We start from the raw sequence: 19,008 nt of genomic DNA, 5'->3' as shown, positions 1-19,008 counted from the left end.
CGCCCCTCCCCACTGCAGCCGAGACTTGCTTCAGAACAGCGGAAGGAGACGTAAGAAGTTACCGCACGTGTTTACAGTGCCTGCGTGGTGTCATGGGAACCGGGAGGCGTGTGGAGGGGTGGAGTCACGCCAGACACCTCCCCTGAAGGGCGGGAAGAGTAAGGAAGGTGGCTTTGTGCCAAGTACAGATAAGCATTACCCTCGGTGTGTTGATGCCAGACTTTAATCCTAGCACCGGATTTAATCCCAGCAGAGGCAGAAAGTTCTCTGTATTTGAGGCCAGCCTGGAGTACATAACTAACTCCAGGACAGCCAGGACTCGGAGACACCCTGTCTCAAAAAACAAATGTGGGTTGGCCCAGGAGAACAGGAGACAGAAGAATGTGTAAGCTAATGAATCAGTATTGAGTGCCCTATTTACATCATCATCTTTAGTTATCAAGTCACGGTGAGTGAGACGATGTGAAAGCAATACCCTGGGGAAAACATCTCTTTAAATGCATTGATCCGAAAACAAGAAAGCCTGAACATTAAGATATAAGCGAAAATTGGGCTGGAGAGATGGCTCAGCGGTTAAGAGCACCCGACTGCTCTTCCAGAGGTTATGAGTTCAATTCCCAGCAACCACATGGTGGCTCACAACCATCTGTAAAGAGTTCCAATGCCCTCTTCTGGTGTATCTGAAGACAGCTACAGTGTACTTATATATAATAAATAAATAAATCTTTAAAAAAAAAAGATATAAGCGAAAATTAATAAAAATTAAACACAATTGGACTGGTCCAGTTGAACCAATAGCTGATTCGGGTTTTTTTGTTTGTTTGTTTGGTTGGTTGGTTGGTTGGTTGATTGGTTTTTTTCTTTTTTTTTTCGGAGCTGGGGACCCAGGGCCTTGCGCTTGCTAGGCAAGTGCTCTACCACTGAGCTAAATTCCCCAACCCCAGCTGATTCGTTTTAAAGAGTTTGAAGCAAAGGCAATCACTTTAGCAATTTTAACGATCATAGTTGCAAAGTTTACACGTTTACTGTGTGACAGGTATAGGCAGCGCCTTACCTTGCATTAACTCACTCAACCCTCACACCAGAACTTTGAGTACTCCAGCCAGAATTTCTAGATATCGTGAAAAATATGTGAATCTATTACTGTATAAAAATGAAACTTGTTATATGGAATTTATTTTTGCATGATATCTGGAGATTCTTTATGTACTCTAAGCCAAGTGAATAATTTATAACTTGTTTTTAAGTTGTTCAGAATATCCTCAGGAGGAAAACGATTCAACATAAGAAAGAAATGATGGCGTATGAGTTTCTATGGTGATTTAAATGCTGCATATAATTAACCACTTGATATCTTAGAAAAAGTAAATTATTTCTAGAAATAATTCACCAGTACTAAGTCTGGAAATAGAAAACGGAATGACTAATAAATAATTAAGGTAATAACTGAACTCCTCAGGAGGTTCTGAACCCTGTCTCATGGCTTTTTTTTTTCTGATTAATGTAATACAGATTATTGAGGAAGCTATAAAAAAGTAACATTACAGTCACTCATAATATCACCATTCAGAAATAATTGTATGCCTCTGTATATTGTCCCCATGGCTACCTGCCCAGTCCTCCTTAATCTGCCCTCATCCCATCACATATTAATGTGTGCAGACAGCCTCAGAGGCTGTGGTTGCTAAGATCCATCCTCTGGACCAGTGCGTGTGGAATCCATCACTGTCCTCCCAGCCAGGCATCTGCATTTATCTCTCCCCTCCCCCAGGAATGGCCATCTTTATACATCTTCCCCTTAAAAACCCGGATGAGAACTTCTTTGGCTTGTGTGTCTGCTCCAGACTTACTAGATAGGAGTAAACACGGTCCAGTTGGACCGAATGGCTCTTGCAAATCATGTAGCCATTGACGTCCCCACAGACAATGCGTATAGTGACAACCATTAGTCTGCTTTCTAAAATTTGCAGGTCTGAACTATGTACATGTTGTTTTGGCTTATTTTTTTCACTTTCTGACTACTATTAGGCTGGCTCATCTTTTCATAGGCATTTAAAATTAATTTAAAGTCACTTCTATGTTTTTATTATATGTGTATGGGGATGTCTCTCCCTGCATGGATGTCTGTGCACCCTCCCCCAGTGCTCTTAACCGCGGAGCCGTCTCTCCCGCCCCTCTTCGCAGGTGTGTAATTGCTTTTATTTGGGGTGGGCAAGAGGGATTCGTTGGTAAAGACACCTGTCACGAAGCCTGAGGATCTGACCCACAGGATAGATGAGTGACTGCCTCAATTTGTTCTCTGAGCTTCCTACACACACACACCCCTCCTCTCACACACACAGAGACTTTATTTTTTAATTGCTCGTTTGTGTTTTTTACCCACGTCTCCACTGAGGCTCTTCATCCTTTATTGGTTTGTGAGGCCTAGCATTCACCTCAGAAGCATCTGCTGCTGAGTGGCGTTGACAGCTTTGCTTTCCTATGTAGGCCACCCATTTCTGTCAGTGGCACGTCCGAGACCTCCTTTTCTCAGTGGTTTTCAAGACCACTTTTGTGTATAATAAGTTTCCATATTTACACCTGTCTCTTTCTGAGCTCTCTCTTCTAGTCTCCTGTTCAAAGTGCTTATACAAAACGCCAGTTGCAGGCCTTTAATCCCAGCACTCAAGGGGCAGAGGAGGCAGAGGAAACAGAGGCAGAGGCAGAGGCAGAGAGGCAGAGAGAGAGGCAGAGGCAGAGAGGTAGAGAGGTAGAGAGGCAGAGAGGCAGAGAGGCAGAGAGAGAGGCAGAGGCAGAGAGGTAGAGAGGTAGAGAGGCAGAGAGGCAGAGAGGCAGAGAGAGGCAGAGAGAGAGGCAGAGGCAGAGAGAGAGGCAGAGGCAGAGAGAGAGGCAGAGGCAGAGAGAGAGGCAGAGAGAGAGGCAGAGGCGCAGAGAGGCAGAGGCAGATGGCTTTCTGACTTTGAGGCCTACCTGTTCTACACAGTGAGTTCCAAGACAGCTAGGGTTACAGAGAAACCTTGCCTTGAAAAATCCAAAGGGAAAAAGAAAGCAGTTCTTATACCTATACAGACTACATTTATGTCAGTGTTGTGGTGTACCTTGATATCTAACAGGGCAAACATTTTCTATTTTTCCAAAGCTAGTTTGTAACAGGTCTTTGTTATTTTGTGCATTCTTTTTCCCCCCACCCTCTATCCCCCTGCTCTTGGTTTCACCCCCTATGACTAGAGAGGAGATAAAGAAGGATGAAGGACTCTGAATCTAATTTCTTTTTTCTTTTGTTTCTTCTTTAAGCGTAACTACTAGCAACCAATCACCAACCACCAACCCTGCCTCTTGGGGCCGTAGCATTTATATAGCCTCTGAAAAATCTCCCAGAATTCTATCTGCAGCAGACAAAACAACGCCTCTGCTAGAGCAAGAGGCAAATCATAGTCAACTGCTGTGGACAGTCTGAAACGGCCCCATATCCCACACCTGGGATTAAAAAGAAAGCACATTCTTGTAATATTTCCATGTTTTTTATTTTAGAGATCAAAATTCCAGAATTGTCAGTGCACTAGTTTGTCTAATATTCATGGGGTTTTATTTTTCCATTCAGATTTTACAGTAAATTTATTGTTCAATTTTGATTAAGATTAGATTGTTTTTTTTTTTTTTCTTTCTTTCTTTTTTTTTTTTCGGAGCTGGGGGACCGAACCCAGGGCCTTGCGCTTGCTAGGCAAGCGCTCTACCACTGAGCTAAATCCCCAACCCCCAAGATTAGATTGTTATAGGGCTGGAGAGATGGCTCAGTGGTTAAGAGCGCTGACTGCTCTTCCAGAGGTCAGGAGTTCAATTCCCAGCAACCACATGGTGGCTCACAACCATCTGTAATGGGACCTGATGCCCTCTTCTGGTGTGTCTGAAGACAGCTACAGTGTACTCAATATAAAATAGATAAATCTTTAAAAAAAGATTAGATTGTTATAGATTTGTTTAACAAAAGTGTCTTGCTGAGCTTGGTGGTGTACACCTTTTACCCAGCATTCCAGAGGCAGGAGTAGACGGATCTCGGAGTTTGAGGCCAGTCTAGTCCTACAGAGCGAGTTCCAGGACAGCCAAGGCTACATAGACCCTGTCTAAAAAGGGAAATAAAATAAAATAAAAAACAAACTTACTTTCATACTTCCTATGGCTGCCACGACAAATGACACTCACTGTCTTAGGGTTTAACTGCTGTGAACAGACATCATTACTAAGGCAACTCTTATAAGGACAACATTTAATTGGGGCTGGCTTACATGTTCAGAGGTTCAGTCCATAATCATTAAGGTGGGAGCAGGACAGCATCCTGGCAGCCATGGTGCAGGAGGAGCTGAGAGTTCTACATCTTCCTCTGAAGGCTGCTAGTGGAATACTGGCTTACAGGCAGCTAGGATGACCGTGTTAAAGCCACAGTGACACACCCACTCCAACCAGGTCACACCTCCTAATAGCGCCACTCCCTGGGCCAAGCTTATTCAAACCATCACAGACGCCATAGTACATCCTCAGTGACCCAAAACAACAGAACTTTTTTCTGTCCTGGAGGTGGGGTGTCCAAAATCAGTGTTGTCAGAGCCACTCAACTTCGAAGATGTTAGAGGGAAAAAAATCCTTCCTGGCCTGAGTAATTCTTGGCTGACGGTAATATAAAAACTCTCCATCCATTTTCACACGGCTGCTTTCTTCTCTTCTGTATCCACTAATAAGGTACTCGCCGTCAGATTTAAGGCCCACCTTGAATCCAGTACACCATTTTGAGATCCTTAAGTACTGCCTTAGCTCCTGTTCTAGTGCTGTAGAGAGACAGCATGACCGAAGCAGCTTATATAAGAAAGCATGTGACTGGGGGCTCGCTTCTAGCTCCAGAGGGTTAGTCCAGGGCCATCATTTTGTTGAGTGTGGTGCAGCCATGGCCCTGGAGCAGTAGAGAACAGCTTACATCCTGATCCACAGGCAGCAGGTAGAGAATGGGACGAAGCTCATCACAGGCTTCTGAAACCTCACAGTTTTCCCTGCAGTGACACACATCCTCCAACAAGGCCTGCTGCTATGGGCTAGTCACCATAGAAGACTGCTCGGACATGAGTAAAGCCAATAGAAAGTCTTCATTCGCCAGTGTACAGCTGTTAAGTGTTAGGATCAGGATCCCAGGAGAGGTCTGAGCTCTCCTCAGGGTGAGCTTTTAAGCATAAAATCCATGTTCTGAGTTAACACACTTCAATTAGCAAGAACGGTTAGCCAGAAGCAGAACTACAGAAGCCAAAAGCAAGGTTAGCACATTTCCTAACCCTAACTATGAACTTTGATGGGTTCCTTTTAGTTTTGGAAGGTGGTTCTGTCTCCATGTCTGAATGGCACTTGCATCATTCATGGAGTTGTGCTAAGATCTGGGGTCCCATTATAATACCTTCTAATTCTCAACCAGTTCATCCACGGGGAACCAAACATTCAAATATATGAACCATTGTGGGCCATTCTGAAACCACCACAAGTCCACATAGAAACCCACCTCTTTCTAAATTAGGTTATGTGCTGAGGTTCCAGGTAACATGCATTTGAGGTACGCTGTTCGGTTTACTAGTGTACTTTCCAGAGGCAATTTGTCTGATGCACTGTGCCAAGACCCCCATTCTCCATGCCCTAATCTTTCTCCCTCTTTATTTGTCCACCACTTGACAGTCTAAATAGTAATTCACCTCTCATTCCTTTCCTTTCCTTGCCCTCAGTTTTGAACTTGACCCATGAGTTTGCTCTGTGTTGCCCGCAGGTATATTTCTCGGGTCAAACCAGATGTCCACCACTTGAAGTAGCTATGCACTCCGTGTCGAGTCAGTGACCCAGTCTTGGACTTGAGGCTCCAGGCCACAGTGGGGCCTGCCTCTGTCCCTCCTCGCTCAGCTGATGGACCTGAATCAGGGGTAAACTGTGTCTTTGCCTGCCCACAGAAGCTCTGTGAAGTGTCCTTTTCTTTCTCTGTATATGAGCTATACACACACGTGTGTGTGGGAAGACAGACAAGGACATTAGACATCTTGCTATGTCATTTTCTTTTATTCCCTTTAAATAGGGTCTGTCACTGAAACTGGAACCAGGCTAGCAGCCAGCAAACCCTACCAACCCTCCTGTCTCCACTTTGCACAGTTCTGGGGTTCCGGGTGCTCTCAGCCATGCCTGACTTTTTTTCATGGGCTCCAAAGATTTGAACTCAGACCCTCATGCTTATGCAGCAAACACTGTCTTACCCACTGAGCCACCTCTCTTCTGTCGGAGCCTTGCGTTGTACCAGGTTTCTTTGCTAACTATGCAGTCTTCTCAGCTAAAAATGAGGATACTGGGCTGGAGAGGTGGCTCAGCAGTTAAGAGCACTGACTGTTCTTCCAGAGGTCCTGAGTTCGATTCCTAGCAACCACATGGTGGCTCACAACAATCTGTAATGGGATATGATGCCCCCTTCCGGTGTGTCTGAAGAGAGCAATAGTGTACTCATATACATAAATCTTTTCTAAAAAACGAGGACACCATTGGCATCTTGGTAATCAGCAGAGGAAAGCAGTGCTTCACCAAGCTACTCATCTGCAATAAATATCTGTGTGGACTGTGTGTGGTGTTCTTTATATTTATACACATATTGACTTACTGTGTGTACTGGCTAGTTTTATGCCAACTTGACATGGGCTGAGTCATCAGAGAGGAGGGAGCCCCAATTGATAAAACATGTCTCCAGTGGATCCGGCTGTAGGCAAGCCGGGAAGGCATTTTTAAATTAGAGATTGCTGGGGAAGGCCCAGTCCCTGGTGGGTGGTACCATCCCTGCCCCAGTAGTCTGGTCTGGAAGGAAGGAGGCTGAGCAGGTCATGTGGAGCAAGCACTTCTGCATGGCCTCAGTATCACCTCCTGCCTCCAGGTTCCTGTCCTGCTTGAGTTCCTTCCCTTGCTGCTTTTAATAAGGAACCCTTTCCTCCCCGGGCTGCTGTGCTCATGGTGCTCCTTCAGAGCAACGGTGCGCCTTACTAAGCATTACATCACAGCTTCGGGTGAGGTAGCGACCTGCTGGTGAGAGGCAGGAGAATGTAGATGAATGGCTTGGCTTTGACATATTCCCTTTAGGGATGCACTATGCTTGGCTGTGATCATGTATCCCAGGCCCTGTCAGTTTCTACTGCTGCGGCAGGCACTCCATACTGAAGGAACACTGGGTGACTGAATGGAGAACCGAATGGTCACTTCTGTCACTAACATTCACTTCAAAGATAAAAGCCAAGTTTACCTAAATGAGGCCTTTCGCAGAACAAAGCTTTAGATGGGGTCATTCTTGTTTTCCAGCTGCCTCTGACACTGTAGTTCTCGTATGTATATTTTATAGCCTTCAGCACAGCGTCGGAAACCTTGTTGATAACTGGGTATTATCAACGACAGCAATGACCAACACAATTAGAACATAGTCAGATAAAAAGACCATCAAGAGCCCGGGCTGGTGCGTCAGGCCTGTAATCCCAGCTACTTAGGAGGAAGGAGGATCAAAAGTTCAAGGCCAACCTGGATACAGATCAGACTGGGCAACTCCGTGAGATCTTGTCTCAGAATAAAAAGGCAAGAGGGGGGCTGGAGAGATGGCTCAGCGGTTAAGAGCACTGACTGCTCTTCCAGAGGTCATAAGTTCAATTCCCAGCAACCACATGGTGGCTCACAACCATCTGTAATGAGATCTGGTGCCCTCTTCTGGCCTGCAGTCACATATGCAGGCAGAGTGCTAAATATTTTAAAAAAAAAAAAAAAAAAAAAAGGCAAGAGGGCTGGGGGTGTGGTTTAGTGGTAGAGTGCTTTCCTAACAAGCAGCAGACCCTGGGTTCAGACCCTCCACACCACAAAAAAAGAGAGGCTATCAATGAGAGGGAAACTGCAGTATAGAAGTAAAGCAATGAGATCCAGGCAGCAGGCACACAAGCACCGAAGATGCCAATCTGCACATTAAAAGCAGCTCAGGGAGAGTATCACGGAGCATGCTCACAGATGCCATCAATGACACAGGCTTGGCTCGTTAACTCACAGTTCTGATCGGCCTGGGATCTCTGACCATTAACCTCTTTTGAGCTAGAACCGAGGCAGGGTGTATCATGTTGGAATATTAAAACAGGTGGACATGAGTTTCTAATGATTGATTTTTAATCACGTGTGTTTAGTCACGTGCTCCCACATGTGTGTTCAGGTGGTGACTGAGGTGGAAGAGGCATTTGATGCCCGGTAGCTGGAGTTATGGGTGGTTGTGAGTCACCTGATGGTGGTGCTGAGAACTGAACTCAGGTCCCCTGGGAGATGAGGACCTATCTCTCTTCAGCTTCTAGACAGACATTATGATGAGTAGACAGACCAAAGCTGTGATCTCAGTAATCTGACAGACTGAGGAGTGAGTTTCTGACGACAGGGACAGGCTTATCTAAGATGTGTGAAATGTTTAAGGATGATAACATATTACAGGGTCTGAGACTTTGGAGGTAATATGAAACGCTCAATTTTTTTTTTGAAATGCCCGTGGTTTTAAATTTGCAATTGTAAACAATGGATGTTTAACAGTTCCAACTTATGAGTTTAAACTTAGGTTTGTTGGTATCTGAGTGGCTTTGGGAGATTTTTTTCATTAGCTGCTGTGCTTGTGAAATAAAACAGGTTATTATGTGGTCTAAGTTTGAAGTGTCTAAGGTGACTTGATTAAGCATGGGAGCAATGGCTTCAGCATTCACAGCTGCAGGGAGCAGAGAAAGGCCATGGTAAATGAAATCCTGTCTGGATGTATGCTATTGACACAGGCACTGCCATGTCAAGAACCCCAGAGCCTCGAACCCACGGAGGAATGGCAAAGCCTTCCTCTGGTCCAGCGTAGGCATCAACAGTGTGTGTAGAAAATGTCCACCATAGCTTCCTTCCCTAGATGTTTACAGCCCAAACACTGCTCCTCCACAGAGACCATTTCTACCAACATTAGCCAAACCTGTGTCCTCTATGCAGCCGTATGCCATGAGCACTTGTTTATCTGCAATGACTCTTCTCAACTGTGTGTGATAAACAGGCTGAGCTTCGGTGCAACGGTTTCTCCTGCAGAGAGCCCCGCCCATCCAATCCCAGCTCTCTGTCTCTGTCATTTCTTCATTCCCTCAACACCCCAGTCAGGTCCAAGTCCTTGGAGCCATGCCTGGAGGCAACTGATGAATCAATTAAAGGTTTCTTTGCTGTTTGTGTCCCAGAACAGGATTTGACTATGAACCTGAGGCTGGCCTCAAACTCTCAATCTTCTTGTGTCAGCTTCCTGAGTGCTAGAACTACAGCTGTGTACCACATAGCCTACATCAACCAATGTTTTTGTTGTTTGTAAGGCAGGGTTTCTCCACACAGCCCTGGCTGTCCTGTATAGAACAGGCTGACCTCAAATTCATAGCAATGCACCTGCCTCTGTCTCCAGAGTGCTGGGATTGAAGGTCTGTGCCACCACATCTGACACCTATTAAGTTTTTAATTTATTGACCCATGGAAGCTTAGACGAAGGTGTATCACACCACACCTGGTTTGTAGCTATAAAACAATTATAATTGATCATCATGACACAGCTCTAGAGGGCTGGGGACATGACCCAGTTGGTAGAGTACTTTCTGTCCATGGATAAGGGCTTGAGTTTGGGCCCCTAAAATTCACATTAAAAAAAAAAAAGAGTTGGGTGCTAGTGGGACACACATGTAATTCTAAAGATCTATCTATTTATTTATTATCTATGAGTACACTGTAGCTGTCTTTAGGCACACCAGAAGAGGGCACCAGATCTCATTACAGATGGTTGTGAGCCACAATGTGGTTGCTGGGATTTGAACTCAGGACCTCTGGAAGAGCAGTCAGTGCTCTTAACCACTAAGCCATCTCTCCAGCCCACACATGTAATTCTAGTTGGGTGGTGGAGATCCCTGGGGCTCGAAGCCCAGCCAGCGTAGGCAAATAAGGAAGCTCTAGGTTCAGTGAGAGGACCTGGGACAAAAATAAGATGGGGCTGGAGAGATGGCTCAGTGGTTAGAAGCACTGACTGCTCTTCTAGAGGTCCTGAGTCCAATTCCCAGCAACCACATGGTGGCTCACAGCCATCTGTAATGAGATCTGATGCCCTCTTCTGGTGTGTCTGAAGGCAGCTACAGTGAATTCATACATGAAATAAATAGATAAATCAAAAAAATGCTTACAAGTTTATTATCAGGAAGATGAGCTCTTTTGGATGGATAGCTTTGACAAAGGCAGCATGTGACCTCAGATTTATGCTGCAGTACCCCGAAAGGATGTCATGCTAACACTTTGGAGCTACACTATACTCAGACAATCGAGGTCTGCTCTGCATCCTCCTTAAACAGCATCATTCAGGAGGCAGCCTTTTGAGTCTGGCTTCTTAGCAAAACACATGTGAGAGGCATCTTTTGTTAACAGCCCTGGAAACTGCATTCTGGGAAGAACAGTCCATCCTTTCCACCTCCTGGACCTCTGGTCATGTTGGTCCTCCCCACCCTCCTCCAGCCCGACCCCAGCCCATCGTGCACGCACACATATAATACAGATTTTGAAAGGGAAAGCTGAAGTCCTTTAAACCCCTTTAAAAAGTAATTTTTATCCTACATACACCCCACCGACAATGTGGAGCAAAGGTGCTCATTTAGCGATTCTGAACAACTGGAAACAGCCATCATCTCTGAAGGAACTGCTTTAACTCTGGCACAGCACACAGTGGAACACCGTGTAGCCATGGAAACAGATGAGGCAGATGTATGCATGCTGACTCGGAGTTTTACTGTCAACTGGAAACACTGGAGAAAACAAATCATTCTTTTTACATTCGCATCCCATGAAAGTCACTGTAAATTTAGATGACAATAAGGGTTTATAGAAACAAATGAAAAAAAAAAAAAACCAAAAAACAACAGATCAGACTGGGCAACAGAATGGCTTGGAGGGGTTTTAACTATTAACTCTCGATAACATTTGAACTTTTTTCTTTTTTAACTACAAGCAGTCAGAAAAGACATTCAGGACTAATGAAGTTGCAAGGGTTCTCTTACAACCATGTGTGCTGTGGATGGGCTACTCGGGTTCTCAGGTTAGTAGGGTCCAGGTGCTCTCCTCAAAGTCAAAACCAAGTGAAAACTTCCCCTCCCCTCCCTTCCGCTCCCTTTCCCTTCCGTCTTTTCCTTTCCTGCCACCCACAAAACCCAAGAGTATCTATCTGATAGGCCTGGGATTTCTGAAAAGTATGACTTCCACGGTGGGAAACAAAGAACTAGGGTTAAAAAGCAGGAAAAGCCCAAGGATTAAGTTAACCTTCCGAGTTCTTTATGAGCACTGCTGGATCTCCACACCCGTCTGTCCAGCACAGAGACCCTCCACATCTGCACAGGGCCTGGACTGTGCACAGGTCTGTGGAGGAAGCACATACCCACTGTGTACATCCTCAAGAACACTGATGAGCTACTAATGCTGGACTTTCTAGAGCCTTGCATTGACAAGGCTCCCTGGAGACAGCTTGAGAACAGTAAGCCAGGGCAAGGCAGGCACCTTTAATCCCAGCACTCCAGAGGCAGACTGGTCTAGAGTGGTTCCCAGGTTAGTCAAGGTTACAGAGAAACCCTGCCTCAAGCAAGCAAACAAAAAGAAACCAAGGCAAGGTACTTGTAGCCCATTGGCTTTTTGGTCTATGGTCAGTGGTCTGGAGGGTACTTGCTGGTGTCCACTGGAGGGTGGGGTGGGGTATGTTTTCACACCAGCTGAGCTGACTGGATCTGATGGAAATGGGTTCAAAGGGCATTGACAGCATGGTGGCCCTCATGGGCCCGTTATTTCCTTCCCACATAATCACTTTAATACTGTGAGTGTTCACACTCAGAGTCACATGGCATTTAGAACCAGTGGCAGATGAGTCCAGAGACAGTGGCCCTTTGAGGAGCAAGCTGGCACCCAAACCTGCTAGGGCCTCTGTGCTCCATAGGCAGTGTGAGAATGGCCAGTGGCTAGCCGACCCCCAGCTGTGTTTACACCACCTGCACAGCCGTGCTGGGATCAATCCTCGGAGGACATTGAAAGGGCTCTGTAAACTGGCAGTTTCCTGTTAACGGCTTCCGCATGCACACATGTGAGAATTGCTCTCCTCTATCTTTCCAGGGAGCATGAGGGCAGGAAGCAGTAGCTGTGGCTTGATCCCTCCTTCCCATTGGTTAGATTTCAACCTGCCTCCAGGACTAAGGCATTTCTTCAGAAGGGAGTAGGCGTAACTGAGTAATAGGAAATGTTGAGGCATGAGCAAAGAAACTGCAAAGGGCAGCTTACAGCATTCTCCTGAAGTCACCATGGGGGCATTTATCCCCCTCAAATACTGAGCCACTCATTTGGAAGAGGTAAGGGTGGACACACGATGGGGACTGCAGTCAAGACACGGCCCAGCTCTCCCAGCCTATGTAGAAGCCAGACTGTTCACTCTGTCTGACAACATGCCGCCCTGGCCCTGCTTCCCTCTAGTTAGAACTTGGCACAAGTGCACTGATGACTCAGTCCTCTCTGTCCACAGGTCTTGGTCAATGGCCCCTTCCACACTGAATACGCTCCATCCACTTCTTTTAAAACGTTTTATTCAATAATATATATACTTTTAAAATAATATGTAACTGCCCACCATGCCATACACTGCCCCCATCCCATTTGTGGTCTGTGGTCAGCTAGTCCTTGGGGTTTGCTGGAGCAACAGGCAGCCACGGGATGGGTCGAGGGCACGGAGAGCAACAGTAACCAACAACCATTTTTGCATACCCTTCACATTTCCCATGCTTTCTGGGTCAGGAGGAAGTCAACAGGAAGCCAAAGGCATGTGAACCTTTTACATTCGGAAGTGAGGTCTGATTTACGGTGGTGGGCTGCCCTTCGGGTGGTCTAGTTCCTGTTCGCCAAGCCTGCCACCATTTTGTGTCTGCTCTCGGGACGTGATCTCGCTACACGCGTTAAGACGTTTTGATTTGGTTCTTGTTCTGCTTATGGAAAAGTGGGAGGAACCGCAACAGACCTGGGGAGAGATGGGAGGAGGGGAAAGAGGGCATTAATCAATCTGAGCCAGAGTGAGGTAGGCCACTTGGGACAGGGCTGGGGACAAGATGTAAGCTTGTTTTCTCCACGACACTTGATGGGACACTCGCAGCATGAGCCCAGGCCTTGAAGTATCCTCTTCCTGTTCTTTGACCCCCAACAAAGGTAGCCATCGGCCTGACCTTCTGAGAGAAACTCTGGCCACATGTCACAATCTATTCTGCCCTGTCCTTCAAGTGTAGGTGCTTAGGCAGATGCCTGGTGACCATCCTGCAAGCCAGACAACAGATCCAGCCCATTTCTCAGATCTGACACATTTACCGAGGAGGTCTTGAGTTTTGGAATCAGAGGACTTGGTATTTGTTCAGGGGAAAAGGCCACTATCATTGTAGGGCTGCAAGTGGGCTCAAATTTTCAACTGGGTTCTGCAAACAACCAAGCTGTCCAGCCTGGTCTCCTCCATACCCATCGTGGTAAAGTGAGCGGTTGAGAGGCCAGTGACAGGATTTTATTGATCACAATGTGGAAAGCACTTGGCATCTAGTAAGCTGTCTCAGTTACTTTGGGGAAAGGGTTCTTTCCACTGCTTAAAAGTCACAAGGCTGCCCACGCATGTTAAGAAATTACACAGCCTTCAAGCTTTTCAGCTCTTCTCCAATCAAGGGGGATCAGTTAGGGAAAAAAACTACATCACGGAAGACCTGTGCCATCAGCCACATGACAGCAGGCACACACACCCACGTGTGTGCTGCACGTAGTGGTGGAGAGGGACTTCTACAAATGCCTGAGCTCAGGGCCCAAGGTTAGTCATCAAGCTACTTCTGAGAAGCAGGGGTCTTGAGTGATGCCACTAGTTTCACTCCTAGAGAAATCTCCACACCGAAGTGACTGCTTCAGCCACCACAGGTCTCCAAAGCTCCGAGTTTATGGCCCACCCCACACCTCAAGTGCAAGCTAAGGTCTGAAGCAACTGTCTCCTAGTTGAGAAGGTCAGGAATTGTCAACATAAATTTTATTTATTTAAACAGAATTTGACACGGCACCACATCAGTCATCCAGGGCTACACTGAGGAACTGGGTTTGTAGTGTTCTTTTGGAAAAAGACCACAACACAGGCAGTGTTTTTTCCTGCAAACAGAAGGCTCCTTGGTTCTTGAAGATTATCCAAACTTGCCATGTCCCCAATTCATCATTCACAGCAAGAAGAGCCACCAGGTGGAAAAACTGTTAATTTATTGATTCAAAGTTTGTTTTTTCTTCTAAAAAGTCCCCAATACATGCAGTTCAGGGTCAAGTGTCACATTTGTAGCACATTGTTGGTCGACACAAAAGTATGCGTCTGTTGTATAATCCGACCTTGCTAGGTTCTACAACCGAGAACGCCCACATGGCGGCAAAAGCAAGCACTCTTGGCCACTCCCTTGCCCACTGTCCGCCGGTGGGGCTTGTTTTTAAAGGCAGAACACAGTTTCATTGATTGAACTCCCTGACAAACTCAGGTTCTTGTGTGCCTAAGAGACCTGCTTGCTTTTGCTTTCAGAAGGGCTGGCATTTGCAACCACCTCTCCCCAGCTCTTATCTAGTAACTTGTGGGCAGGAGACTGTCCTCTGTCCGTGTCAGGGAACCTAAGATGGTGTTGACATAAAGTTAACTGGGCTCCTATATTTATATTTCTCTCAGTGCACATATAAACTCTATCCTTCCTGTGCCCCAAGTAGCTCTGCTGACACATTCGCATGCTCCTGGAGACCTAGGTTGTTTCCCTGAGGTCCCTGGCAACCTCTCAAGGGCCACTGGACCCAGGCCAAGGGCACTGTCCAGGCATTTGCAGCAGGAACTTAGTGTCCCGTAGTATCATACTTGTAAGTATGAGCTCTTTAAGACCCACCTTTACGACATTTTTCTTACTGGATCTTTTCTTTCACCTGTCCCCAACAGCCACCTTCTCTAAACTTCAAGGACTCCCAGCTCCTTTCTCTCAATAGTTAGACTGAGAGAACCCTCTTTCCCACTAGGAAACCCATGTGCCTGAGGCATGGCCATGTTAGGGTAAGGTCCACAAGACCTGGCTGGACACTCTGCTCTTCCAGATCAAGCCTCAGTAAAACATGGCCTCATTCCATGGCAGTGGCTTCTACCAGCCACCTACAAGGACAGGAGCAGGTCGGCTGACAGGAGTCTGAAAAGAACAAACTGTCACCAACACACTTAATTCTCAGAATGGCTTTTAGTCCAGGAACCTTGTGGTCACTCTGTGGATGCCAAGGAAACTGATTTGAACGCAGCCCTGGAGCTGCCTGTCATCACACCAGGGGCACGCTCTTCAACACAGGCATACCTGAGATGACAGTGCAACAATACCCTGCTCCCCACAGGTCTCTGTGGGGTATTTTTGCTTTTCATTAGGAAATAATTAAGTCCTTGTCATAGGCACTTTTAATCTGTAGTAAGGTAATGAAACAAACAAAAGAGAATTACTGAGATGAGCTTAAAAAAAATTCACTGAAAAGGACACTGGGTGGGCAAATTTACTAGCTTAGTCTGAATAGAACGGATCCCACCCCTACTCACACACACTCTTTAAAACCCAGGTACTATCTCCAGGGGGATGGACCAAGGTGTACCTGATATATATACACCAAGGTAGGTTTGGAGACAGGTCAAAGAGGCCCACTAGATACTGCGGTTTGGGGAAGGTCAGCCTAAGCATCAAGTACAGGCTCAGAGGGAGTAAGCATTTCAAGCCCAAGGTGGGAGAGAGGTGAAATGCTGTCACTGCTGCAAACATGTCCTGCTGGGCTGCCACTCACAGACCTCGCTCCCAGAGTATGTCAAGGGGGTGGGGAGAGGACGTGGCCAACCTCTCTTCCCAGATGTTTGGACTGTCTCTGGAGGACCTGGGGCAAAAAGGTGGGAATGCTGCTCAATTGAGGCCCTCCAACAAGCTCTTGAACAACTTAGAGAAGAAGGAAGCTTGGGTAATCAAGGAGATGGTTTCAGAGAACAGAAAAGGAACCCCTAACCACCAAGGATCCAGGCTCCTGTGATGGCACATGACAACCCCCATACTAATCCCCATTGTATGTCAACACGGGCCATGTCTCTCAGCCATGCTATGTTTCCAATTCTCAGGAAGAACAAATATATACATGGAAACACAGAGGTGCAACATGAGAAGGCAGGAGCTCTATGGAAAACCTTAACTGAATGTATGTCCTGGTTTATAAAGGATCTTAAAGAAGATTTTGAAAACTTTATTTATTGTGTGTGACATACCACAGCACTGTGTGGGGAGAGGACAGCTCATGGGGTAGGTTCCCCTATGTCAGGTCATCAGTGCTGGCAGCAAATGCCGAGATCTTATTCTAATCTATAAACTCAACTCCATACTATCAAGAGAAGAGTTACATTTGCTTTTTAAGTTCCCACAGACCAAACAACAAAATAGAATCTGCATTTAGAAATGGACCTGTTACCAATACCAATACAAGTTTATTGGAATTTGGAATGTAAACAGATGTTTCAAACAAACAATCTAACCTTATAAAAATGTATGGCATTATGAAATAGTCACTGAAGAAACCCTAAGTGTGATGAGGAGGATGTCTCAAGCATGTTAGGTCCCCAGTGCTGAGGCGTGACTGTAGCCAAGGAGAGGGGACTAGGGCAAGCCATGTCAGTGACCAATCCCATGAATGAAATCAGCCCTATTTAAAAAACAAAACAAAACAAAACCAATACACAGATTAGCTTTTGCTAACATGAGGGTTAGCATGGTGGATCTAAAGCTTTGACACTTGCTCCAGGAGCCCCACTTCCTCCCGCAAGCCATGGCCAGCCCTCTCCAGCCAGCTGCAGGAGTCACAGGACGGCCTTACCCACAAGCCAGCACCTGCATGCAAGAGACTTCTTTGCCATCGCATTCATGTATGACCTATCAGAGCTGTAAATGCCCATCATCCTGACTGCAGCCAGATCTGTTTGTCACAGGTTAAATGGGGGGAAGATGGTGTGTGTCTTTTTGCACCTGTGAGGGCTTCCTGAACAAATCCTAAAAGAACAGTTTCCTCCATCTTTGAGCTGCCTGAAGACTAACTTCCAGCTGTAGCTATGGTTGTGAACAAAGACAGTCTTTGTATTAAAGTGTGCATTAAGGTAGCACCCTCACAAAGATGTGCTGAGAAACTGTGAGGTTTTCCTTTGTGGGGGGAAAAAAGCTAAAAAGAAGAAGAAAAAAAGGCAACAAGATTTAAGAGTTAGGCAAATCAATAAAGGTGAGCCCCAAGTTATGCACACAGCATGTAACATCTAATGAGCCTGGGACCTGTGCATGGCATCTCGAGATTTATAGTGCCATCTTCTGACACCAAAGAGGACATGGCGAGAGCAATGGCAGTTTGCTTCCAAATGAATACACTTAGAAGAAAACTGCAGGAATGAGGTACATTTCCTGGAGAGCTCGTGTCATAAAAAAATACAGAACACATGAATTTGTAAAAGAGCTTAAAAAAAATACTGTCACTGTTTTAATCCTTTTTTTTTTCTTTGTAAATGAGGCTGGTGTGTCAGAATAGACTGCTGACTTTTGCTAAAACTTGAGCCTGAATTCTCACAGAAGAAAATCAGACCACAATGGAATAGATAGGAAGTCAGATATCAGAGCTTGTTGACCGAACAGGTTAATTCAACAGTTAAACGCAGGTACGTGTACAACAACTCCGAGCTTCTCATCTCCCATGCATTCCAAAGGGAGAGTCCCTCAGATCCTGAACCATGCGCTCTGCCACACTGCACTGCACAGCGCAGCGCCCTGCAGACTACTGGGGAGTTCCTGCTTTGACAGACTTAGGTCTTTACTCTTCTTTGCCTTTAGAAGGAAGGATTAGAATCTCTGTTTATCACACTGCAGTTTCCTTCAAGTTTTTGTTTGGTGGTTGGTTTTTATGGGCAAGCATCAGTGCCGCATTACCGTCGATTCCCCAGGCTTCATCGTGCTGCGGTGAGACCACTGGAAAGCACGGTGTTCTCAGCACAAGGCTGGGACTGCTCCTTCACCACCGGGTCTGCAAGAGAGGAGCACAGGTTTCCCACATGAGCACAAGCACTGAGGTTATAGAGAGAACACCATAATAGCCAACTGCCTTTCTTTTTCCACAGTACCAAGACAGACACATTTATGTGGGACCCGGGTTATAAAAAAAAAAAACAAAACAAAACCAGGCACCAAGCCAGGATCAGGAAATAGTTCCTTATTTTCCCCCCTCAGAGCAGGGTCTAGAACCCACAGTTTCACACATGCTATGGCAATCAATCTACCACCAAGTCACCTCCTCACCTCCCACTGAACATTTGATTTTGGGATGAAGTTTTACAAGGTGCTCAGAGAAGCCCTGAACTCACTCTTCTTCACCCCGATGATCCTCCAGCTTAGCCACGGTGGCCTCATGCCCACTGGAGAACCCCCCTCCCCCGGAGCTGGGGACTGAACCCAGGGCCTTGCGCTTGCTAGGCAAGCACTCTACCACTGAGCTAAATCCCCAACCCCGGGGAATTTTTTTCTAGGTAATTTTTCTATTCCCTTAGAATATAGACCCGACTGCTGAAAAGCACAGAAATTCTAACTTAGCACTGTTCAAATTTATACCAATTCCTTCCTTGAGTACCAGTGTCATACAGTGACAAGCATGTGTGAAAAGGTGAATGAAAGAGCCAATGGCAGGCAGCCACTGTAAGGGGCAGTCAAATACTGAGCTTATTTAATCAAATAATGAATTATGTGGATGGAACCTTCATCAGGTTGTTTTCATTATTATTTCTGAGACAGATCTCACTACATACCTTAGATGGCCTCAAATGTACAGTCCTCATGCATATGCGTGCCTTATGAGTTT

General features: G+C 46.0%; 1 protein-coding gene across 10 annotated transcripts in view; it reads right to left on the bottom strand.

Moving 5' to 3' along the window:
• Positions 1 to 12,648: 12,648 nt before the first annotated feature.
• Positions 12,649 to 19,008, bottom strand: part of Csnk2a2 (casein kinase 2 alpha 2) — a 40,026-nt gene continuing 33,666 nt past the window's right edge. For 7 of the 10 annotated variants that reach the window (XM_087594405.1, XM_087594408.1, XM_087594409.1 and 4 more), the window contains 2 exons: positions 18,087 to 18,180; positions 12,652 to 13,096 (listed from right to left, as the gene is read on the bottom strand). In XM_087594405.1, the coding sequence (XP_087450531.1) occupies positions 18,104 to 18,180 (77 nt within the window). In that variant the 3' untranslated portion in view covers positions 12,652 to 13,096; positions 18,087 to 18,103. 10 annotated transcript variants of the gene reach the window in all.

This window comes from Rattus norvegicus, chromosome 19 (assembly GCF_021556685.1).
Source record: "Rattus norvegicus strain SHRSP/BbbUtx chromosome 19, alternate assembly SHRSP_T2T, whole genome shotgun sequence".
Classification (NCBI taxonomy): domain Eukaryota; kingdom Metazoa; phylum Chordata; class Mammalia; order Rodentia; family Muridae; genus Rattus; species Rattus norvegicus.
The sequence above is the reverse complement of the archived record's forward strand: the minus strand, read 5'-3'. Positions and strand labels throughout refer to the sequence as shown.